General features: G+C 38.8%; 1 protein-coding gene across 2 annotated transcripts in view; it reads left to right on the plus strand.

The window, feature by feature from the left end:
• The window catches only part of prkcbb (protein kinase C, beta b), a 134,000-nt gene that overhangs the window by 34,336 nt on the left and 73,051 nt on the right, over nt 1-26,613 (plus strand). For both annotated transcript variants that reach the window (XM_042505737.2, XM_042505736.2), the window contains exons 5-7: nt 10,897-10,979; nt 25,971-26,082; nt 26,416-26,544. In XM_042505737.2, the coding sequence (XP_042361671.1) occupies nt 10,897-10,979; nt 25,971-26,082; nt 26,416-26,544 (324 nt within the window). The remainder of the gene's footprint in view (nt 1-10,896; nt 10,980-25,970; nt 26,083-26,415; nt 26,545-26,613) is intronic.

Here is a 26,613-nt window from a genome sequence, read left to right on the forward strand (position 1 = left end):
TGGTATGATCCAGGCTTGACTCTAACAGGAACCAACAATGAGCAGACTGCATGGGAGCTGTCAGTGTCAGCAACAAACACTTTAACAGAGTGTCCTGAGAGGAGTGAAATGAGCAGGCGTCTCCCTGCACTGTGCTTTAGGCCATTCTGAAATTAAAAAACCCAGCAAGGCCACTTAAAGAACAGATGGACTCTGTTCTCAGTCTCAAAAATAAATAAAAAATCCCACCATGAACAGAGAAGAAAAATGAATAGAATTGTAGTTCTTCAATCTCAGTCGCTTTTAACAATAAATCAGCATGACAGATCTTTTGAAAACCCTGACATCAAAGAGCTGCAATTTAAAAGGGTCCTTTTTGTGAAAGTTTAATTGATTGTTTAGTTTTGTTTACACCAGCTGTTGCTTGTCCTACGATCATCACCAACCAGAGGTCATAGTTTGCCTGCCAAGTGAATTCCTCTGTGTTTTTCCCATGAAAAGACACCCTGGAACAACATGAAAAATTATAGATGTAGAGCTGGAGGAGGAGAAGAGAGAAGAAGAGAGGATGGATTGATGGAAGAGAGAGAGAAAGAGGAGGAGTGATATGGGTGTGCTGACTCACTCCCTGACCCTTCTCCCTGCTTCACCAGAGGCATCGTGGGTATTTATACATTGGCGTAGGCTGTTCATCCCCCTTATATAAGCTCGTACACACACACCGACACACAAACACACACACAAGGGGAGGTGCCCAAGGTGAATGGCATGTTTTGTTCAGATTATTGACTTTCTTCCTCTTGCTTCCTCTCCTTTATCATCTTGATCTTCTTCATGTCGTCCTGCGGTTGCATCAGCTTCTTCTTTGAAACTTTCACCCCACACATCGGGATGTTTCCTTCAGTGAGACAGTAGGAAGAGCAAGAAACAGGAACTGTAGTCTGGCTCGCGCAGACCTCTCTCCCTGCTGTTTAGACTCTGTGCCAGATCCATGTGGTCAGGGAAGAGATCTGATGGAGAAGTTTTGTAGCCAAGTCAGTGAACCCAGTCAGTCAGTCAGTCAGTGTGAAAATCTAATTGTCATCTATTATTTCCATTTTCAGGCAAATAGCTGGTCTTGTCAGTCAGAAAGTAACCAGGCTTTCACATCGAACGCTCATTAATATCAATGGAGAGTGCTGTTATTTCCTGTTGCTGCAGTAGCAAAGTGCACTGATCTAATGTCCAAAGCCCGGCTCATATTGTATCATCACTCAGTAGAAATCAAATCAAAAGCTGGAAGAGCCTCTTGCGTCATTTACACCGATCAGTAGTCTAAATACAACATTTTTGTTTTGCCATTTTGCTTTCTTTTATACACACAAAATTAGGGCTGTACCTGACTGAGTTATGTCAATCTAATCACATTTGGCTGTTCAATATGAATATATGACGATTTGTTTTGGTTTCCATACAGTTTTAACGTCTAAATGGCTTCTATATAGTAAACAAGCTAACAGCGCTAATGACGGATTGCAAATGCACATTTTCGCCGACACTAGATGTCAACAAAAAAAGAGTAGTGTAAAAGTCAAGAGCATTCACTTCACAGCAAAATTTGGGGACCAAAACATTCCCAAAAGTACACTGCACAGAAAAAATTGACAGCTTGTCTTGAAGCAGTCACAGTCAAGTGAGGATCTCCGACTGATGATTTAAGCCTCTGACTATCAAGGGGCAGCCTTACACAGAAGTCTTCTCTCAAAAGTCGGTCACAAATTTGTTAAAACACATGTTAGTGAGCACTTCTCCTTTTCCAAGATAATCCATCTACCTGAAAGGTGTGGCATCTGAGACCAGCCAGTCGAGCAGCTGATGCAACAGTTGGTTTGCAAAAGACATTACTGTTCAAACGGTCAGAAACTGTGTCAGGCAAGCTCTCGATATGTCATACCTGTCAAGTGGGAGGATTATGTTGGAAAAGGAGAAGTGCTCGTTAACAATGCATTTTAACAAGTTAGCAGCCAAAGTTGTAGAGAAATCACTCTATTGTGTGCATAAAAAACATTCTTAGATCTTTAACTTAAACCTGTGAAAATGGTAAAAAACAAGTATTGCATTTAAATGTGTTGTTCAGTGTATATAAGCGAAGATGGAAGGCTTACATTTATCCCGAGGGATATAGCTGTGCAACAGTTGCAATACGTAGTTGAAAGTAGATACAAAGTGTACAGTAATACAAAAAGACTAACATAGCAGTGGTTGCAAAATGCAAGAACTAGATAACAATAAGGTGCAAAATATAACTATAATTAGTTGCAATCCAGTATATACAATTTATACAACGCCAAAAACAAGTTACCAGTATGGATGATAAATAATGTAGGATTGCTCATAATTTTGTAGGTGCAGTGTCAAATCTTAACCCCCTGCTGGGAGCATTATGGCTTATTAGTGAATTAATAGAAACATTAGACGTAATGGATCAAACTCAAATTTTGTTTCGATATTGTTAAAGCCAAGAAATGCTTACAATTCTGTCAATTCTCTGGCAGTAAAAACTGTTAAAAGCTTTATGAGCATCTATTTTGGACAGTTACTGAGAACACAGGATTCAATTTTACTAGGCATTTGGATTCTACGTGAAAAATGTCGATCCAGTTACTTACTTGAATGTCATCAGTCGTATTTAGATCTGATACAGTCATCACAAGTCCCATTCAACAAATAAGTGTTACCCTGGTCCCTGGTCTTCATTACATATGAATCACATAATCAGATAGTCAAGTTTTTATTTCATGCAGACAATCGGTAATCAAACCGTTGGATACTCAGTAATTTACAGCATGTTCAACCTGGGAACATTTTGTGTGTGTGTGTATGTGTGTGAGAGAGTGATATTATAGATGCTGTTCCACAGCTATACATTAATTAATATGAATACCTAGAGAGGTTCGCCACACACTTGTGTCATAGAATTGAACCTGGCTACCAAATCCGAGAGCATCTAAATCTAGGACATCACTGTACAGCGAGTCACTGCATCTCTTTCTTTCTTTCTTTCTGTCTCTCTCTCTCATACACACACACTGGCAGCTCATTAGAGGAAACGGCTGTGTGAAACAGTGTTCTGCCAACATTTCATAAACAGAATATACTGGAACAAGGGGGTGAGGAGAAAATGATGAGTAGATGAGTGAGGAAAAAGGGAGAACAAGAAATGAAAGAGTTTGTATTTGGAAAACCAATGACATTTGGCACGTTGCTTACAATTTAATACTTTTTAAATTCTGAGTGAACCATTACCTTTTGAGAGAAGTCAACCCAAATACAGTAGTAAATGTTGACTCTATTAGGATGCAAATGACAGAAAACATTAAGTGTGTTTGTTTCGGTCCGAGAGTAAACAAAAGATTTATTCTCATCTAAGCGATTGTAAGATGATGCACTCTTGTTGAACTGTAACAGGTAGGTGCTGTCTGTTTGCTGTATTGATGTACAGAAAGCGTGATGAGAGGATGGTATTGATTGACAACCAGTGGTTACATAATGATGTCATGTGACTGCTGGGGAGGGATCGAGGCAACGTGGGACACTTCAAAGAGCTATAGCTGACAAAAACAAGCTTTAAGTGGTAGTTAGTGTGTGTGTGTGTGTGTGTGTGTGTGTGTGTGTGTGTGTGTGTGTGTGTGTGAGTGAGAGAGAGAGAGAGAGAGAGAGAGAAAGAAGTTGTACTGCCTGTGAAATGTGGTGGATTTAAGATACAAACAAGCTACATACAAGTATAACTGCTCTATACTGCACTGAAAAAGATTTGAAATAACTTGATCGTTTAAATAGTTGGTTATTGATACAGGGACTTTTTTTTTCTTATTTAAGTGGTGCATGTTGTATGACACTCATGAATAAACTGTATCATTTAAATTACATAGATAAGGAACTGAACATCTTTAAAAGCAATAAGTAAATCAAATCTCTTCGGCTGCAACTAAAATTTGTTTATATTATATATAAATCTGCTTGATTATTTTCTTGATGAATCAGTTGTTTGAGAAAATCATCACATATTCTCGTCATAATTTCCCAAAGCCTGAGGTGTTGTCTTCAGATTCCTTGTTTTATCGAGGATGCATCAGTCCAAAACCAAAAATATAAAAGGAAGTGCAGCCAGTTCTCACATTTCAGAGAAGGCACAAGGTATTCTTGCTTGAATAATCATCAGTTGTTAAAATAAGTGCAGATTACTTTTTGTTGACTGATGAATTGACTAATAATTTCAGCTCTTAATGTAGAATAACTGTGATCTTGCCTTGCACTTTCACTGTTCTGGTACATATAGGGATGTCAACATGACTGTGCATGCAGAGGCATTTTAACCCCTGGGAAAAAGGCTCAAGAAAATCATTGCTTTTGGGACAACTTAAGAACATGTCAACACTTGCATAGCTGTAATACAAGTCACAAAATGACAGAGAAAGAGATAAAAGTGGGAAAGTTTGAGAGACTTACCAGTGGTGCTGTTTTTTTTCTGCAGAAACAAGATAACTGTAAGGCTGATTATTGAATATTTCTTGTAATTCTTTTATTGCACAGCACAGCAGCCTAATCAATCCTCATCAGTCTAACACAACACTGGCATTTTTTAACCTGTAAAACTTGAAAAAGATGACACCGACACCCACGTTCTCTCTCCGATTGATTCCTTTCAGTCACGATGTGTTAAGCCAAAACAGTGGAACTGGGTCAACATACATTTAGTGACTTTGTACTCCTTGTGTAGGCACTTATTAATTTCTTTAGTAAGTAGCCATACAATAAGCAGGATAATGTACAGCAAGTGGGTTATTTTTTGTGAAAATAAATCTGGGTCCTGTTGGGATTAATTTCGCAATAATGACCCGCTTGCTGTACGTTAATTGTTCCACCTTGTCTTTGGCAAAGTAGACAATTTGCTTCCATTGGCACACAAATGCTCAATCTACATGAATGGTCCTGTGATATACATTTTCCAGTGTGTTTATATGGGTGGAGATTATTTCTGTGACTGCTACATTTTTGTTTTAAAACACCCTTTAAAATGAAAATGTATCAATGTGGATGTCGCATAACACTGAAAAGAGGAGCTCGTTGTTGGCTGAGGGTTTTCTGAGGTGCTAACTGCAGCCTGTAGTGTAACTCAATGCTCTGCCAGTGTTACAGGTGAGCTCTACAGGTCCACTATATGGCTGCTTACCTGAGCAGTAACCTAAGTGCAGGTCACAGTCACAGTGATGTAACAGACTGATGAGAGACAGAAACATAAAGAGAAACTGGTGGACAGAGAAAGACGTGGAGAAACTATAACTGTGTTAATAAGTGTAGTAAAGTGTTTGTGTGTGTGCCTGCAGTGTGTGTGTTTTCCATGGATATTTAATGTACACTATAAATAATGGAGGAACACACGCTCCACCAGGCAGAGTCAGCCTGAAATCAGTACATGAGGGCACCAAGAGGGCAAAGGGGAGCAGGAGGGGAGCACAGGAGGAGGAGAAGGAGGAGTAAGGGACACAGGTACTGACCGTGTGGACGGACACTAGTTTCAGGTCAGAGCGGGGCACCAGAACCTGACTTTGGGAGCTGCAGCTATAAATGTTAATAACGTTATCTGTGTTTTAAGCTTTTGTTTTAACATAAGAACCACACCTTTAATCGTTATGCAAAAATGAATGTTTATTGTGATATAAAATATGACTGGCAGATGGGAATGGAAGTGGGGGTGGCTATGTTGTGGGGAAGGGAAGAATCTACAATGGCTTCCTGGCTCAGCAGACCCTCTGGGAACCACCTGAGATACAAGACAGAAGAGAAACATAGCGGGAGGGTGGGGCACAGAAAAACAGAACAAACAGGCACACAGAGCAGATACGTTTTTACAGACATTTCACAGGAAATGTTTAAGGTGTGGTCCTCCCGAACATTAGCTAAATTATCTAAATTTATGTGGTGCTGTAATGATCTGGATCTGAAACTTTGCCAGGGTGATGAATTAGATTGAATTTGACGATGCCTAATGAAGGGATTGTTGGGTGTAACAGAATCTACAGCTTAAGAAACCTTAATATGCGGCTTTATGCAATATCGTGTGGTGGCCTTGGGAGCTCAACTAGCACATGCATATAACAAAAGAAAAAACAAAAACATTTTCACCAATTTGACAAGAGGTGCAACATTTTGGAAAATGCAAAATGAGAAAACAAAACAAAAACAGAAACAGGCTTCAAATTCAAATTAAACCACCCTATATTGTAGTATAGAACGGCAATGATGAACCGAGTGTTTGTCAACTATTAAATAATCCTCAACAAATTATTCATCGATTAATTGATTGATTAATTAAAAAAAAAAACAGTAATTTAAGTCAAAATTTTCTGATTCCAGCTTCTTAAATTACTTTTTTTTTTTTACTCCTCTATGACAGTAGACTGAATATCTTTGGGTTGTGGACAAAATTAGACATTTCATGACGTCATCTTGGGCTTTAGCAGACACTGACCATTTTCTGTCATTTTATAGAACAAACAACTGATGTACTAATCAAGCAAATAATCAACAGATTAATTTACAATAACAATCATAATTTGTTGCAGCGCTACTGTAGGTTGAAAATAAGTTTAACATGCTACATTTCTCTAATATAGTGTGGCTGTAGAGAACAAATGGTAACTGGTTTTACAATATAAAGCGGTAATATCTGCAAATGTTTATCCACACAAAACATGCATAGTGTTCCTATATTTATTTGTGCTTTTCAATATACGACTTGGTGAAATTCTTTCAGTGTTTATCGGTACTTTTTTTTTTTTTTTTTTTTTTTTTTTTACACTTTCAGCACATTTTAACAATACAGCAGCATACAGCGATAACACTGATAATCATGTTAATTTTTGCCACCAAAATAGTGATATAGAATTTTCATACCATTTCATGCAGGTAACTTTCAGCACAATGAGTACATTTTCCTTTGTTAATGTACATATATTTGATGATAATAATAATAATACTTCTGTTTAGTGCAAGTTACATTTTGAATGTAGAATCATGTATAATTTCACTTTTCTTCATTTAAAAAAATTTGGGCTCAAAAACTGGCTAGAAAACGGTTGAGACAGCAAAGTAATCTGAGTCAATCAAACATCTGTCCCAGGTAGTTTAGATGTACTACTATTATATGTTTTTAGACATTATTCCTCAGCCGGGTGGAAGCATGTCGAGGTGGTCTGGCTTTGTGAGATTAGATAACACCATCATTGTGAATAAGTTCATACTTTACTGACTGATGTGTAAATGGATCACTGAGGTGATTATTGGGGTGGATGAAAAGTTGGAAGTTTGGTTAAAAGGTTGAAACGGAGGACACACTTCATTTCTGGCACGGTATATATTTGTGAAGAGGTATTGTTTTGTTTTGGCCTATGGGTCATATCATTGGATACTGTTCAATTCTATTTTAGTGACAGAACTCTGTGTGTGTGTGTGTGTGTGTGTGTGTGTGTGTTTTGTGTGTGTGGTGTGTGTGTGTGTGTGTGTATGTTTTGCTTAGGGATTTGGCAGTTGCAATACGCCAAAAGAGCAGTTGCCTTGGAGCAATACGTGCACACAACTCCCATCATTTCTATCCCTACCTTTATCCCCAGCACTCTCACTCAGTGTATTCATTCTGCGATATCATTCGAATAAGTGGGTGGTGTGTGTGTGTGTGTGTGTGTGTGTGGGGGGAGGGGGGTATCATTGCAGTGAGTGGGCGGTGTAACCAAAGAGAGGATATTGCGTGGGAGTGAAGTATCATTGAGGTGCATATGATTTGTGTGAGTCTGTGTGTGTGAGTCTGTGTGTGTGTGTGTGTGTGTGTGTGTGTGTGTGTGTGTGTGTGTGTGTTGGGGATAGAGTCTTTGTGTTAATTATAACCTCTCCTATCAGTGCAGGTTTGACAATAGAATTTAATACAATTGTATTAAATAGAAAAGCTGGTCTCCTAATATGTAAATGAGACAGTGGTTGAGGCCACTGAGTGTGAAAATATCATCATGACATTTTTTACAATCCTCTGACTTACTAATTACTGGTAAAACTAGACAAAATTTCATTTTTTTTCACCAAACAAACAGTAGTTCAAATATCAAATACAGACACAATCCATTTTTTCAGGAACCAAGGTAAAATTTTCTCCACTAGCAACATTGGTTAACTATTTCAGAAAAGTCAACTTAAAGTCAAAGTTGCAATATCCTTAAGTCCAAGATGAAATTCTCAGATAGCTTGTTTTGTTTGACCAACAGTCCAAAATCCAAATATGTTAAGTTTAATATCAGATTAAAACAAAGAAAAGCAGGATATGTTCATAAATGACAAGCCGAAACCTGATAATATTTGGTGTTTCTGTTTGAAAAATGAACACATTTTTTGTTGTGACTTTACTCTTCTTTAAATGCAGTTATAATATCGAGCAGGTTGTAAGACCTGTTTAAATATGTTTCATTGGTTTTAGTAGTTGTTCAATAACCTGTTTTGGCTGCTGCTACTATCAGAATCTCTCCAGTTCAGTGCACTTCTCTGTGTTTCTCCCATATACATACACACTATGTAAATATACTCTGGGGCACAATCATGAACACTGTGTGTATGAGATATTTTTAGCCTCCCCTGTTCGTCTTGCCTGTCAGTGGAGCTGACATTGATCAGGGTGGAGATGACAGGCTCGCTATGCATCGGAGCCTTCACATGTTTCTGAGCCGCTGATTGTTACCAACCTGTAAAGTGGAGCCATGTTACGCTTTTCATATCACATAGATCGTGATCGTATCGGCACTCTTTCATCTTTCTTGTGTACTCCTGTATATGCTTATTATTTTCAATAAATCTGTGTTGAGGGAGGAAAGACTAAACCTTGAATTTGTTGTTGATTTTTCTAATTCTGTTGACAGCAAACTTGGTAAACACAGGAAACTCTGGTAATAAGAAGTCTTTTCGGTACAAACTATAACATAAATTTGAGGTTACAATATACGTTGCATTCTAGACATTTAGAAGGTGCTCTTATCCAGAGTGGCTGACAGTGAGTCAACGCTGCGGGAGCGACAATAAGAGTGTGTGGGCGTTATGACAGAAGCACAGCATCCCTCTGTAGATTTACCACCGCTAAAGCTTTTCATAGGTTAAGTGAGTGCTGCTTCCAACAGTTTGGAGACAACAAAAGAAGTCCCCTTTCATCAAGCCTCCCGCTCAAAATCATATCTAATTTTGCTTGAACTTAACGTCTAAAAAAAGTCAGCAAGTCTGTTAGCGGATGTAAGATGACAACCTTTTTGTAAATAGAGCTGTGATCATGTTCGACATTACTATGTATCTAGATAGAAAATAGTTAATGTAAATTCACATGCGCAACATATTGTAGAATCATTTTTGTGTATGACGCAGTCACATCAGATACAGTGCTGCTTCACTTGTTTTGTCCAGATGAATACAGTGTGATTCCCTTTAATACTGAATGCATATATTTCAAATATCCAGATTTAGGAAATCAGGTAATAGTGTTGGGTGATGTCAGCCAAATTGTAAAATAATGTCCACAGTGAAACATCAAGATGGACAAAGACATTGTTTTTGGGTGGTTGGGGACAATTCACATCACCCAACCTGCAAAGTCGGCATTAATCAACCACCCAACCATCTAGTTTTGCATGCATGATATCGCACAATTGTCTGAACTGATGAATGAGACAAGGATTGAGTGCCGGAGTGCATTTGTGTGTGTCTTGGAGAGGAGGAGAATGAGTGAGGGAAACAGGAAAAGAAAGTGGAAGGTGGACTATTGCATGCAATGTTTCTGTAAGTTATTATTAACTTACTTGGACTGCTGCTTTGTCAAATTTTGACCTAGTACTGTTGATATTTATATTACATCATTAGTCAATTAAAAAGAAACTCAAAATTGTGGTTGAATGTCTTTGCGAAGCAGTCAAGTTGTTGTTACAATTTACATCAGTATCTTTTCAGACTCATATGTAGCTCTAAAAGTGGACAAATTTTCAAATATGTTTTAGAATTTGCTGCAAAAGAAGCAACTTATAAATCATGGATGTGTCCTGCAGGATGTGTCCTGAGGATCTGTACAGTCAGCTCAGTTTCAAGGTGGACACCAAAGATTAGTCTATGGTGTTTAGTAATGTCCAGAAAAGTGTTTTGGCACAACATTATGACGTTACAGGGAAGTTGACCTTTGACCTTTGATATATAATGTATTCAGTTCATCATTTTATCCTGTGAGACATCTGTTTGTAACTAGTGTATAAATTCTTGAGTTATGGTCTTTGACATTTGACCAAAAAATTCTGATCAGTTCATAATTGAATCCAAGTGAATGGTTGTGCCAAATTTGAAAACCCTCCCTTGCCGGTGAGGAGGCGTAAAAAATGTCAATCAGCGGATGTCAGTGTAGACTTGGTAGCTAAAAATGTACTACTTCGCCAGTCTGGCATCTTACAATTCATCTGGGAGAGCAAACAGAAATGTTATTTTTTATGCAGTCACAATGCTGGTCTCATTGGTTGATGACTGACAGCCAGTGCTTATCGATGATTGCGTTTTCCATCGGCCAAACCCTCGAAAACAGCTGTGTTGTGCCGATACCTGCTGAAAGTCAGAGTACTTGCCTGTGTGTACTGATCAAGATAATATTAGAAATTTTCTTAGATCATTGAATCTCAGCCAGAGGTCTGGAGACCCACAATCCTTTAAAATGAAAGTCCCTGAAGTGAAATCTTATTACATGGGGGTTCTGTGACCTATTTTGTCTAAATTTAGGGGTCCTTGAGGTGAAAAAGGTTGAGAACCACTGTCTTAGGTTAAAAATATTTTGTGCACTGAGTTAAATTTTCTCTTTCTTCTTTTCTCTCTCCACAGTGTGTTGTTTCGTGGTGCACAAACGTTGCCATGAGTTCGTCACTTTCTCCTGTCCAGGTGCTGATAAAGGACCTGCGTCAGACGTGAGTACAAATAAATGAATCATTTAGAACCTTATGCTTGAGTAAGAGAGCGAGAATGAGTAGTGAAAGACAGATGGCAAGAAAGCGACGGCATAGACACTTCCAGCTCATGAGCCCCCATCACCTGTCAACACCAGAGTTACGGTTGAGCTGCCTCCATCTTTTTCTCTCTTTTCATTTTCCTTTTCCTGTCTTGACAGTTACAGTGTGCCATCACACGCTCACACACTCCACTGTTTACATTTGATCGACTCAATACTGTACAAGTTAAATATAGACACGTAGCACCCAGAGCTGTCCAGTACAACCAATATTGGCCGCTGAGCAGCTCCACAGGCATGATGGGAAATTAAAGTCAGTGTTGACTTCAGATATTAGATCCGCTTCAGCTTTGATATTGAGACTGTAGCTGAGATGATTGGGGATAAAATATGGATATTGCAAAGGATTTTCCTTTACTAAGAGATGGTTTTTACAACAGTGAATCACAGTGTTTCAAGTTTATTTGTTTACCATTACTTTACAAATATCTTTGAATGTTTTTGATAAAATATACCTAATGTTAAGTTAAAAAAGTTTTTTTTTTTTTAGCTCCTGGTATCAGCATGCCAGTGTTTACATGCCACTAAGAAGCTTCCCCCACACACAGTAGATATAATATGATAAAGGGACTTGTTGCTTGCTGCAATAAATATAAGGGGGGCATACGTGAATGTGACTCCCACACTGGGAGCTAAAGGCTTGCAGGCCACAACAAGGCGAAAAACATGACGCTAGTGATGTTTTTCAAAACAACTTGGCACGTCGGGGCTTCAGGACTCTTGGATTATTTCGGATGAGCAGTATGGAGACATTTTGTGGTTTTATTATGTGTTTTTTTTATGTTTGAATCCTGGTCACCAATTGTTTTGGAGATGAGTGCAACACCTTTTCCCCATGAAACTCTGGCAGTGTTTTGTAGACTATAAAACTTCCATCGGCCTGAGGGTGGGTTGATAATGACTGAATTTTCATTTCTGAGTAACCTGTCCCTTTAACTTGAACACAGATGTTCCCCTTATCTCTTCTTAGGTTTCTTGAGAAAAGAAAATCTACGCTCCGCCGCAGCATCGTAAACAAGTATACTCTGTGGTTACAGGTCCCAGTGCCTCATATAAGCCATATCACAGCTCACATCAGCTGACATCAAATGTTTCACTTACGCACTATTTTACAAACATACACAGTATCGTTTGTGCTTAAAGTCATACTTGTCCTCATGTTAGTGATTATCTTTAAACATTCTCTCATCTTTGCATCATCTGTAACAACAGGAAGTGCCTTTAAGTGGTACTTTTATTGTAATCTCATCCACTCCTCTTAAGGAGCCAAGAAGATTTTTCTGATTTATATTCTTAAAATGCAAACCTATTCTCTAACCTATCCTATCAAGAGGGCAAAATTAGTCACCTTTTTTTCCTCTTAAGAGTACTCTAAGGATGCAAACTTCATCCTCTCAAATACCCAGGGGTCTTTAAGTTCCTCAGCCGTGTGCTTACCTGCCTCCGGAGTGCCCTTTCAGTCTGACAAGTACACTTAGCGAGCCGCCTCCAGAGGAAACGCTGGTGTTCGCTCTCTGGCTTCCTGTGGTGTGTTCTGTATAACTGATGCGTCTCCGCAGTCTTTCCTCTCATCTTATTATATGTCTGCTTGTCTGACAGCTACCTCATTTCTTTTTTTGTCCTCGTTCACCTGACTGCTCCTTTCTCTTTTCATCAGTGACATGTTGAGTGCGTTAAATAGTCTCTTCTTTGATAGCTTCAGTTTAAGTCAAGGTGATAATTGCCTGGGCCGTGTTCCCAAACAGCTACAGCTTCTCTTAAACACTTTTTCTATGTTTTTCTTCTTCCAGTATCTACAGTTTCGTAAAAAAAGGCTAGAAAAGTCATTAAATAATTAAATAATTAAAATAATTAAATCCTCAAATAAAAGTATTGAAATGTGTTATTTGGAGCAACAAATGGAGCAAAGCGATGACTCAGGTAAAGCAATGACGTTGCGCTTGTATAAGCCTGCGACTGTTTCATCAGCTGCTTCACAATAACCAAATTTCCATGCACAAAATAAATGAATGAATAAATGACATAAAGAGCAGGGCATGGCCGCTTCCCTACTTTGTCTCATCTAGAGAGAGTCTCGAACAGGGTTCAATCTGTCAGACGATCTGATGGGGAAACTAGAGCACAGAGCAATAACATTCACAGCACACTAGAGCAGGACTTTTTTTCCTTAAAATATTATGACTTTATCCTCGACTTCTCAGATAACACGTGGGATATGTTTTGAAGTGCAGAAAATGAATTGCTGTACTATTTATATTGTATGCATAAATCTGAATTTAATCTGAATCTCACCCTGAGTTACTGTTGTTGTTTGCAAACTAAAGAAATTAGTGACCATTTTTGGTCATTTTTTCTGAATATATGAAGGCACCCTGTTGCATTGATTGTAGACATATAAAACTATTACACCTTTTTTGTTGCGGTTGTATGTTCTTGAAATTAATAATACAATATTATTCCATATTTTTTCATTTCATCAAGAATATAGTTATGGCCAAAACGCCCTGAAATATTGTGATATTCTTTTTTGCCCACCCCATCGGAAAGTTGACCAGGATGAAGATCTGATGCAGTTAGCCATCATGGTAATCCCAGGGGTCAGACTCTGACTCAGACAAATGTTTGAAATGATTCATGTGAAAATCCTATTTGTTTGGAAAGCTGTGGGAGGCTTTGTATCTCTACTACGGAGGTGGTGAGTGCAAAGTTTGCATGACCCATCGACTCTCAGTGGTCACATTTGTTGGTAATATGCCAGGTTAAAATATACCTGAATTTTCCTACAAATCATTCCTGTGACTCCTTTAAAACGTCTTCACAGGCTTTTTAGTTGACTTTTTGAACCTGTCAGATAACCTGTTTCTCCATTGGCTGCTTCAAATGTCATCCCACATCTTTATATATCTTCTTCTGTTTCTTCTGAATGCCCCTCCTCTTTTTCCGACACTGTATTTCTATATTCCGCGTACATATAACTCTCGTCTCCCTTAATCTTTCTCCCACTGTCTCTCTCTCCACTCTATTCTGTACATCCTCTATTTAAATGCCACTCCACCCAGGGGGCCCCTGCTCTTAATTACGGGGCCTCACCACCCCCTCCATGTCATCTCCTTAATGAGTTCGTGGTCTTATGACCTCAGCTCCTGCACAATAGGGACGTCGGGTATCTCAGCTCCAAAGTAGCTGCGCGTTTAAATATAGGAGACAGGAAGACAGGTAGGCTCACAGAGCACAGGTTATAAACACTGGGGGGTTTCTGTTAGTCGTGTAATTCTTTGAACATAATAAGTTTTGAAATTTACACTTGTTCAACTGACGGGGGATTTGATGAGTTCTTTGAGGATGTCAGGGAATATCACAAATATTTACACATGTGCATTATTGCTAGATTACCAAACCAGGAAAACATTACATTATATGATCATAAAAGCTCTCTGACTTGATCATGGAACATTATAAAACACGAGTGAACATTTTCTAATAATGGCGTCAGCTTGACACAGTGTTTTTTCGCCCACGCACACCTGCACAGAACTGACTTCTTGAACTAGAAACTAAGAGAGTTCAGCAGTTATATTTCAGTCATTTCCGCTTGATCACGTAACATAGGTGTCCTCTACTGTTTTATCTGTCAAAGAGCTTATTATAACAATGGTTAGGCCGAGTCATACTGTTTAAAATTCAGCTTCGTTATTCTGCCAGAGGAAAAACAAAGCTGTGTTCTTCTCCCTCTGTGGTTTGCTTTTTCTCAAGATTATGGACATCGTCACTGGCTTATTATTTTTTCTGTATTTCTAATCCAAATAATCACTGCAGGGCAGATTCTTTGTTGAACATTTTCAGCACACTGAAGTGTTGCTATTTACAGTTTTTCTCTGAATGCTTAAACAAAAAAGGACTCTTGAAGCACCATTTCTGAAACCATTAGCAGTTATACCTAATGCTTTTCCCGAGTGTGCCAAACTGAGTGCACACTCTCTGCTGGTTTGTGTGTACTGTATTGACAGAAAAAAAAAACAATTTTTAAAAGGGCTTTGCAGGAATTGTTTGCTTGTGCAAGAGCTGTATAATGGTAATCTCAGTCATGATTTTGGCCTCCCACAATTGAATTAAATTGATCGACTGTGATATTGACACTAAGATGCGTGCTCCGCTCATAGAAAACTCCACAGCCTATCAGATCAAGTGTTTCCTAAACTAACAGCCTCCTCTTTAAGGGAGCTGCTGCTGTGCGCACACACTACGACAGCAAGTGGTGAAAAACTTTGCTGAATATTGCCACCACAGACAAGCTAAATAATCCATTTATCAATTGCTGACATTGTTTCAAAGTCTTTGGGATTCAGGAGAGAACAAATGGTATGCATGAGACAGACAGTAACACGGCTAACTTGTCAAAACGCCTGAAAAAACACCATGAACCGCAATGAATGCATAAGGGCCAAGAAAAAAAAATTACTACCTTTTACTAGCTAAATCCCTGCTCCGTGTCCAGCTTCAACTCAGACATCCACAACAACGACACTGTATGACGTGTCATGCTACCATGACCACTGAAAAAGAATTGATGGATACATCCAAGAAACAATATTTTCAATCAGGTTGCATTCTGTGGTGATATATTTATTTAGCCTATATTTTCTGGTACAATTTTACACATCACCAGTATGGGTGAATTTTGCCTTCAAAATAAAATATCAGAATCAGTCAAAATGCAGATATCTGCCACGAACCAATATTTTTTTTATTGACAAATTGAACATGTACGAAACATCAACCCTAAGTTGAAGTATTTTTCTTATTTTGCACAATGCATGAAGTTTATTTACATTGAAAAGCATTGTATTTTACTGCTTCATCTGCTGGTGGGCCATCACAATAGAAGTATATGTAATATGATGTTAATGCTACAGAAGAGACATGATGATCACTAAAATTAGGTGGAAAAAAAGTGTATATATATCCATATCGGTGTCAGACGAATTAAATGCAAAAAAATTGTGCATTTCTAAATTTTTGTATGTTTTGATTCGAAGAGATGCACTGAATCCAGGGGTAGAACCTTACTCTAAGTCTTATTTTGATAAAAGGTTTCCTACATTGGCAGTAAGTGCAATAAAGATATTTATCACTATATAAATCACTGTAATAACTGAGATCTTAATATTGATCAAAATAATTGCAATTTAAATTTTGCCCATATTCAGGCAGCTCTAATAGGCAGTGCCATAATAGGATTCATCTCCATCAGAACAATGACTCCTCAGGCAACCACCGATCCTGAGCGTTCTCCGAGTCTCTGAAGCTGATAACATCGAGTGAGTTCTTTGTGGGTCACATACATGAAAGAGCAGCCGAGCCGGAGATGTGTCTGAAGGACACCAGATAGATGCAGCTAAAGAGGAAAATGCAATAGACAGCGCAGAGTTATTCTACATAATCAGTAATATTGTCTCACTGTGTGCAGCAATTGGCCCACCACTCCCATTTTACCTCCTGCCAGTCCCTCCCCGTCACTTCCTCTCTCTGACAGCTGCGTATGTTTAAAAGAAGAAGTCAATTATAGATCTGGGTTAATAGAATGGGTTCCCAGCGGGAGAGGTCGAGGGATGAGATCCTCTAATGAAACCTACATTTCGTGCCCACAGCCCACTAATCATGCTATAGAACTCAGCGTGTGTGTGTGTGTGTGTGTGTGTGTGTGTGTGTGTGTGTGTGTGTGTGTGTATCTATTAGAGGCCGAGATACTAACATAGATACATACACAAAGCAGTGCTGCAACAGGCTTAACTACTATATGTGGAAGACAGGAAGACTATGATTATTTATTTCCCATTGGTCCTGGAATTCCTAAAACATATTTTAGGGATAGAAATGTTAAGTCAAGGCAGTTTTGTCTATAAAATCAAAACTGACTCGGCTGTACTGTAAAAATTGTACAGCATATGACACATCTATCCTTAGACTCTTAATTCAGATGAAAAACTCCCCCAATAAACCTTTGACTAGAAAAAATGCCTCTTCCAGAAGCAGCCTAAATACAAGGTGCCACATGCAAAGTAGAATAAAATACCAATCGTAAAATTTAGCAAAGGGTGTTTGCTTACCGAAGCCAGCATCAATTTCTTTTAGTAACAGTCTTTATGCCAAGATAGATTTTCCTCCTCCTTTCCCCTGAAATTCCTTTGCCTCTCAACGTGCACCCGAGCCTCTCCAAGTCAATCCAACTGTCAGAAAAATTGTTCACATTGAATATTTCTGCAAACCATGGACATGTAACATTTTCAATTTATTACGTTACAGATATTTTGAAACTTTCAACAATGCTGTGTTTTAAGTGTGGTTATGTTTTCACCAAAACCACTTTATTATGGTCATGAAAAGCAGAAACGTTTCAGTAAAAAAACAACTGCTTTTCACTGTAAAATACAGCCATAATGTCTTGGTAAAAAATGCTTTCGGGGCAATAATCCTGGCTGGAAAAGAAGCATTTCCTCTAAAATAAAAACAAAATGCTTTTTCGGGTTGCAATCTTTGCCAGAAAAGCAGCTGTGTCTCTGTTAGAAAAAAAACCCAAAACTTCTTTTCAGGCCACATCCCTGCTGGATAAACAGCAATTTTTTGGTAAATTAACAGCAACGTTTTGGGGCACAATCCCTGCTAGAAATGCAGTGTTGTCTTGGAAAAGACTGCCACTTTTTGAGCCTAAAAAGCTACTGGAAAAACGGCAACAGGTTGCTACAAAACAAAACCCAAAACTTGTAATGTGTTCATCCTTTGCAGAAATGTACAATGCCAGCATTCTCTTCTGGACTGCCTGTACATGCAACAGTCAGAGCACACATGCTCTTTATAGCATGCGTGTTTTCTCTTCTCACACACATTTCTGCACGCACACAAACAGTCAATAACTGAAAGGGGAATAATGTATGAACACATTATAGCACATGTTCTCATTTTCAGACATTGATTTGCTTTGTGTTCAGTTTATTGCACACAACTGAAGCAGGGCGGTAATGGCTTCTCTCTGTGAGAGGCAGTTTACAGCCTGGACTCTCTGTCACAGCGCTGACACCCACAGACAGACCCACATCCACAGCTGTGGACATTTTATAGTGTGCATTTGACCTAACCTGTAGGTCTGTGTGAGGAAACTGAAGCGCTCCAAGGAAACGTGCACTGAGAGAGACCTGTCAGGTTTCAGGTTCAAACGTGCCAGTGACACTGTTAACCTCTGCTCCACTGTCACTGCCACGTTTGAAGCATTCACCTCCCTATTGACTCATTGGCAAAAATATTTGACAGCATATATCATGCATTTCAAAGCTGACCTCGGTTTATATTTTGTGCCAGGATGTGACACGCCCGGTCCTTTTCATACATGTTGAGGAGATTTTAATGTTTCTTTTTTTTTAAATTAGTATTTCAAGCAAAACTAGTAGTGTTTGTGCAACTAATAGACATTTTATTTCAATTCCTGGGATTTCAAAGAAAGCAGGGGAAAATTTCCCATTTTGCTTCTTTTGTAAATCAAAAGTGTGTGTGTGTGTGTGTGTGTGTGTGTGCTGCAGCGTTTTTAACTTCAAACAAACAACACTTATTTCTAACGTGGCCCACCGTAAAAACCTCCTGAACAATGAACGAACCAGGGTTTGAACCAGGAGAAGTTTCAGCTGGTTACAATCTGCAATCCCCTCTGCTAGATGCCACTAATTCCCCTAAATTGACACACCGGCCCTTTAGTGTATTTATTTTGGTATTAAAATGATTTCATTAATTGAAGCTTCTGGAAAATCTGCCATTAAATTTTTTTTTACTACAGAGAAAATGCATAGTTTGCTGGAAGCAAAGTTTGCACTGCAGTTGCACAGCAATTTCCAGGATCTGTTCGTTAATGTAGACGTGTGAGAGTCTTAAAAACTTATCTCTAGACATTTTTTAGCATAATGGCTCATATTACAGGTGTGTCACTCCATTTCTTTTATCTGTCATGTGGAGATCCTCCGTCCTGCATCGTTTTTTTTCATGATCTAAATAACTGAAAAAATAAATAACTTGCATATTCCGATACGATGATATATTTAACAGTATGTGTGACCAGATGGTTAAAACCACAAGGTAACCTTTGAGAGAGGAGGAGGGCTAACAAAGTGATGGAGAGATTGCGATCAGCATATGGAGAAAGGGAAGGAGGAGAGGAGTTGCATTCAGGGTGTGAAGATGAAACCACCACCCTCAGCCCTCTTTTCACTCCCTTACTCCTTCTGTTTTTATCACTCATTCATTCTCTGCTGCTCTTGCAATGCCATTAAGCCTCTTTTTCCAAGAGTGATTGCTCTGCATATCTTCCCCAATCAACAAGAAATCCTTTTAATAGTCTCTCACACAGAAACACTTAAACACTCCCAGAGGGAGAATTACCAGCCTGAGGGGGATAAACACAACGACACTGCATTTGTTCTATTGATCAGGATAGAAAAGGCAGCTACTGCAGCCGCTGTATTATTACATTTTACTTTTGATTTGATTGCAGGTATTATGCATCCCTCTCCTCTGTTAAAAGAATAAGCCTTGTTGCAGAAAAGTCAATAATTTTTAAATTTGAAAACCCAATTCTCTAAATTATGATCCCTTGTTACAATGGTTACAGTGCCGTACGTTTCTTATGTCTGAACCAATGGGATGTTGAAACATAACAGACTTAAAATGTATGTCACTGTCAATAGTGTAACAAGCCAAACTTTTTACTTTCAAAGGTACTTCTCTGACCACACGTCCACACGAGAGGACTCTTAACAGTAACAAATGCAGGTTATGTTGTCTGTGTTCTACTATTTATGTATGATTAGAGAATATAGTGCTGTGAAGACCCGGCATGTATGCTCAGCGTTAAGTTATGCAGACTAAAGTAGCAGTGTGGAAATTTCCCTTTCATTGTCTGTCGACTCTCTGATCTAATCTGCTATCCTGGAGCTCCTACTAACTAGTCCATACCACTAGCTCTCTGCACCTTCACCTCTCCAATTACAAAGGGCAGAAGTGCCCCACAGCTGGTCCTTTCCATAACCAAATCTGTTGCAGCTATGTTGATCTGCAACGATCGTTTTAGTGTCTAGTAATAGTTGGCTATTACTAATAGCAGAATGTCACTGTTAGACAAGCAGACATGCAAACATAGACACACTCAAGCAGACGGACAGAGATAAAAAAAAAAAAGCTCTACGTGTGATAAGAAAAGAGCAAAGTCGCCTGTTGACTGCAGCTTTTTTTTAATTATGTATCATAACAAATACATCATTTTGTTCAGTAGCAGGTGGTCACACAGTGAGAAAAAATAAAACTTGTATAGAAATAAATACATCAAGATGCACCACAAATTGTTTATAATCTTATTGTAGTCCTATAGAGGTGCCTAGAGATTCCCACCTCTAATCACCACACAGTATGAAGTGAATTAAGTAGACAATGGATCTCTCAAAACGTTAGTCTTAAAAGATTAAGTCATCAGTGAGGGACTAATCTGCTGGTTTATTAGATATCAGATGATTTTCTACAGCCCTTATTGCTTTGTCTGAACAATACTAATAAGTCCAAAACCCAAAAATATTCAGTTGGCCATTCATTTTGGTAGCAAATGTGCACATTTGTAATATTAAATAGTTTGCTGGACAATGGGCATCTTTTTATTTGAGAAACTGCAGGTTTCTGATAATATTTCTCGGTACAGTAGATGATGGTTGCCACCGTAGAAATGTCAGAAAGTCAGTGAGCTCTAACTGAAGAAGAGTGAGTGGACTGAAGACAAAATCAATAAGGAAAAAAATCGAAAGAGTTTTTGTGTCCGTGACTGAGAGCCAGGACTCTGTGTGATGTCTGCTGTGAACCTGCCTGTCTGTCGGCCTGTCACACAGCATCATGAATGACATGACAGGATGCATGAGTGTGTGTGGGGAGTTGACTGATGTTGTTGGCAGGCAAAATAATGGACAGCAGTGTTTTAAAACAACAAAAGAAAAGCAGAGTGTGAGAGAAAACAGTCAAAACAAAAGTGTGTGTGTTTGTGTGTGTGTGTGTGTGTGTGTGTGTGTGTGTGTGTGTGTGTGTGTGTGTGTAAGCACTGACTAATGGCTGCTCTGGCATCGTGTGCTGATGTTATGAGCGGGCTTTCAGTTTGGACACCCAGTAACACAACATATGCCATGCAATACACTCATTTGTCCAAGAGCACCACGCCGCACCATCTGCCTTTAATTAGTGGGGTCTTAGTGAGTAAAATCCAGTGAAACAAGAGGCGGAAACTGTTGGAAAAGTTGGCAACATGCAGGCAGGAAAAAAGAAAATGTCAAGTGTGCACAAGCCGGAGTGTGAAATAATAATTTAAAAAAAAACAACTATTATCACATTACATTGTTTCTTAATTTAAAAGTCCCCTAGAAAGAAACAATCCTGGATTTGCTGCTAAATCACACAGAGTATGTCCCAGCTAATTTGGCTCATGTGTCCTTTACCTTGTCCATGTTGTTATTGATCGGACAGTGTCAAAGAACTGATTTATATTCAGTGCTTTGGTTTCAGAGCTGTTTTTCTGATGATAGTTTTGCAATATGTGCAAGTAAGTCTCTGCATGTGTATCCCACTTGCTAGCTCACTGTTGCCTCTCTGCACTGTGGTCATGCAGGGGTTACTGTTGATAACGTGTCGCCATGGAAGTGCAACACGATCAGCTCCGTCAGCATTGTTGCCGTTGTCAGCACTGTTCATGCTGTTAATACCGTTAGCTCCTAGCCGCTGGCTCCATGATGAGAACCGTGTGCAGACAATCGTAGCTCAAACTCTGAATCATAGAGATATGATCTGAATGTCGTAAACAGCTTCTTTAAAGTCGTCTGCTTTTGAACAAGTGAAACAATCTGCAGTTTGGTGAGAATATTTCTACTTGATTCCATAATAAATCAACTTGTTTAAAGTATTTTCTAAAAATCAATTTGCAATTTTCTTCGACCTACCTTTTACAATTTCTGGAAAATTCCTTAAACAAGTTGAATCTGAAATTGAAAACTGAAATTCCCCCTGCTACCTGCTCTTTTGTTCACTTGAAGTTTTGATTTTTAGGACTTAAATATAGACAGAAATGACTTGTTGAGATGGAGACTGTTTAACCACAGCGAAAAAGGCATAAGAAAGACATTTTTTAAAATTCTGCTTTGTCAGATACTGGATACTTTTACCACCTCAGGCTGCTAAAATTCTTCAGATGAAACAGTTGGAGAAGAAAAGCTCATGTTCACTGAGGTCAGAACCTTATCAGAAGGGGGTCACAGACATCTCAAATTTACAAGCCCTGAAAGGTTTGGAACATTTATGCACTTCTTTATTCAGGCCCAGTTCAAGGCTTTAGAAAAATAGACAGATGATTGACAGATGGATTGGCATCATACCATTTACTCTATTATCTCCTCTGATATGACTGATCAGCCATTCACAAAAAGATCACATGCTCTAACTGATAAAAGGCTGGAAAAGTGATGTCTTTTTGTCCCTATTCACTGTTTTCTTTCCTGTTTTCTGCTCTCTGATCAATCCTCGAATTTTCAAGGTGGATGTATTTAATCAACAGTGTTTGTAAAGAAGCTGGCACCATCGTCTCATCAGCCCTCATATCACTCTCTGTCTGCTGTTGCTCATCGCTGGAGCTTCAGCAGCACAATGTTCTCTTGTTTTTTCAGAGAAACAAAAACAGGCAGGAGGTGGTCTTGTCCTTGAGAACCAGCAGAGGAACAAACACGCACAGATGCACACGCACAAATGCAAGCACACACACACACACAGTTGTGCAAAGAAACCCACACACCTACGCGCAGGCGATCACAGGCAGCCGCACAATCATTCAGACTTAACAAGCGCACACACTTCTGAAGACACCTCGGGGACGCTTGGTATAATTCAGGCAGTGGCAGCCTAAATTAAACATAATTTTTCCAGGACAGGTGTGCAGGAGAGGAAGAAATCAATCAGCACATTTTTCTGGCTCAACACGAGGTGAAAAGACAAACACGCATGTGGAAGTAATGTGTCTGCACACACCAAAGACTACATGTATTTGGCGACGTCAAAGCACTGTAACATTATTTGGAAATCATATTTAACACTGTAGCTGCATGTTTGGTAACTTTGATGGATCCCCTTGGCAGAAATATTTTATTAACTCCTACACTGAAGCATCCCCGCTTCACCGCGCAACCTGGATCACTCTCAAGTGGTGGATTGGACGTTCTTATCGTCCGTGGGTTCGGGCTGCTGGGTTTGTGTGTGTGTTTGTGAATAAGCATCCCTTTGTGGCCATCAGCTACATGTCCTGAGTTAATATGTATGTGTGTCAAACACTGAACCTGCCCACTGAGCTGTGGTTGCAGGTGTCACTCACTCAAACTCACACACCAGACAGAAATACTGTGCGCTTCTTCTGCCCTAGTTACGCTTTAGTTCCAAATGTTCATAAAAGAGGAATTGCTACATGAATATCCTCTCCTCAATCTAAAGGCCATAATTTACATTAAAATTGAAAAAAAAGTTCCCCTAATGGTGAATTTTTTAGTTTTAGTTTTTAACAGAGGTGGGAGAAAGTCACACATGCAAGTCACAAGCAAGTTTAGAGTCTTTATCTTCAAGTTTCTATCAAGTCATCAAATGACTGTGGCGAGAATCAAGTCAAGTCCCTGTTTTGCATCAACAAGACAAGTCAGGGTTTCCAGCACATTTATTTGTTAGTGGCAGTGTGTCACTATATCAACATCTGCTGACACATCGTGATATATTTTGGAACTGGAACATTCATTAGGAGTGCTGTAGGAATATATATACCATTTTGGTATTTATTGCACCATCTCTCGGGGTGCAGAGCTTACTCTGGGCACAGACAGAGCAGCAAAACGCCAGGTGCAGATAAAGTGAAACTTAACCGCTCAGCCGGTCAGTTGCTCCTCATCTGATCTGATTAGGCTGAATATTTATCCACCCTGCCACAAACTCCACAAACTGCTGCTTAGAAAAAGAACTCATAATTTCTTCCACCTGCAAGAGAATGTGCCATTACATTATATTTTCTAAAAAAAAGAGTAATTTTCAAAATTTTTAAACTTAAAACAAAGCTTCAAAACTTTAATTTCAAAACTTGCAGTGTTCATACCACCAGGATAAGTTTTTGTAGCCTACATCAATCTGTAGAGTTAATCTATGGAACAGTTTTAATGTGGAGCTAAACCAGTACCCAACCACAGACCAGTTTAAAATATTGTATAAAAACATGATTTTCACAAGGTAGAGGGATGAAGAGGTGGGTTTGACAGTCATTGGCTGTTTACAAGGGTTACTGTTTATTTAATTAATTGTTTATTCAATTTTACAATTAAAATTGTAGATATTTGATTCTTGGTATTTGGGTGTATGCATATATGTTTAATTAATTAGAGTTTAGGTTAAACTAATAAGGAAGCTGGTTAATAAAATTCAGTGACTTACGGAGAAGTAGATTGAATAAGTTCTTCTCACTCCCTTTTGAATATGTAAACCAAGACATCATGTGATAAAAAAAAAAATCTTTATGTTTTTCATTGTCTGTAAATATTACTTTTTTTCGCAGTCTACTTGTTTGCATAATAATTTATTTATTTTATTTTTATATGTTTGAAACATTTTTTTAATAAATCAAAGATAAGAAATCAACAACATCCCTGAATCCATTTTTTTACTTCTGGATCAGCCCACTCCATGATAGCAGCTTGCATTGGCCTCTGCTGTTATATTGTGTCCTAGCAGGTTGCCAGGTTTGTGTGCAGCGCACTAGAAATCACCCAGTTATGTTTCAAAAACAAAATGTGACATGGCTGTTAAAAAATGCAAATATCTAAGAAGAAAAGTCAAGTTTTTTCAAGGTAACTCTTTTCAATTCTGAGTCAAATTGAGTATTATCAGTGTTGAGCAAGTCTCAAGTCCTCAAACTCAAGTCTGCCTCAAGTTGTGATGTAATTCGAGTTGTCGACTTCTGAGTTATAGTCAACGTTATTGAGGAACATTTAAGCAAAGAGGCCTGAACCTGTGACCTTGAACCTAAAATACAATCAACTAGGTCGCACCACATTGTGTGTGTGTGTGTGTGTGTGTGTGTGTGTGTGTGTGTGTGTGTGTGTGTGTGTGTGTGTGTGTGTGTGTGTGGTTAATTGATGTGAACTCTTGCACTGGATCTCTGTTTCTGTGTGAATTCAATGGGGCTTTTACATACTTCATGGAAGGCTGACTCTATACAGAGCTGTACTGCACACGCACGCACGTGCGTACACACACACACACACACACACACATACACATATCCACATCCACCCAGGTCATGCATGTAGCTGTCTTTCTAAACTGTTGTGAACAAAGAGATTGGGATAAAATTTACCTTTGTCAGATTACAATTTCAGATGCTGATTTAAAAACACAAGTGGAGTCGCAGGGCTGAGTTATGAATGCTACATTGTCCAAAATGTGGAGCAAAGTGGAAAAACAGAGATATAGAAATGTGCATTATGGTAAAAGATTACTATGAATAATATTCAGTGTGATGGAAGAGCATGGAAACTGAAAGTTATATGTCTGGCAGACATTTATTCACTATTTTTTAACAGATAGATGCACAGATGGCACTCAGACAACGTTTGTACGGCACAACAAACGTTTGACAAAATGTCCACTGCTTTATTCTGGATGATGCGTCCTTCTGTCTAATGCACTAAGGAGCAGAAGGCAGGAAATGTGACTGAATAAAGATTTTAATGATTATGATCATAATCCCCTGCTTTTATTTATTCTCTCACTAACCTACTTACTTACTCTCTCTCCTTCCTTCCAGGACCCGAGGGCAAAGCATAAGTTTAAGATCCACACCTACTCCAGCCCGACCTTTTGCGACCACTGTGGCTCTCTGCTCTACGGCCTCATACACCAGGGCATGAGATGTGACCGTACGTGCTCTACAACACACATATGCATTCATGCCTAACTCGTTTGAATTGATCACGTTGCCATTAGCACACACATCACGTTTAACTTTATTTTCCATATAACTAATGGTTTCGGTGATGTAAAAGAAAAGTATATTATTGTTAGTAGTAGTATTAGTATTATTGATTATTTTATTGTGTTTTTAATTAATTTATTTATTTTGTATTATTCAAGTGCTTAGGTGTTATCCTCTTTTGTAACTGGCATGCATGTCCATGTAAATAAATGCTCTTTTTGGAGGGGTTACTCTCTTAAATAATGTTAAAAATACATCTTTTGTGCGTCTTTTCTAGACTGTATGATGAACATCCACAAGCGCTGTGTGGCCAATGTGCCGAGCCTGTGTGGAACAGACCACACTGAGAGGAGAGGTCGCCTCCAGATCACCGCTGAGGTCAAGACTAATGTACTCACTGTTACCAGTAAGTATATCTCAGAAACACACTCACACTGTCATCAGCTCTTAAGACATTAATACCAGTCATCTGTCT

This window comes from Plectropomus leopardus, chromosome 18 (genome assembly GCF_026936395.1).
Source record: "Plectropomus leopardus strain MGB_pleo_1.0 chromosome 18, ASM2693639v1, whole genome shotgun sequence".
Lineage (NCBI taxonomy): Eukaryota > Metazoa > Chordata > Actinopteri > Perciformes > Serranidae > Plectropomus > Plectropomus leopardus.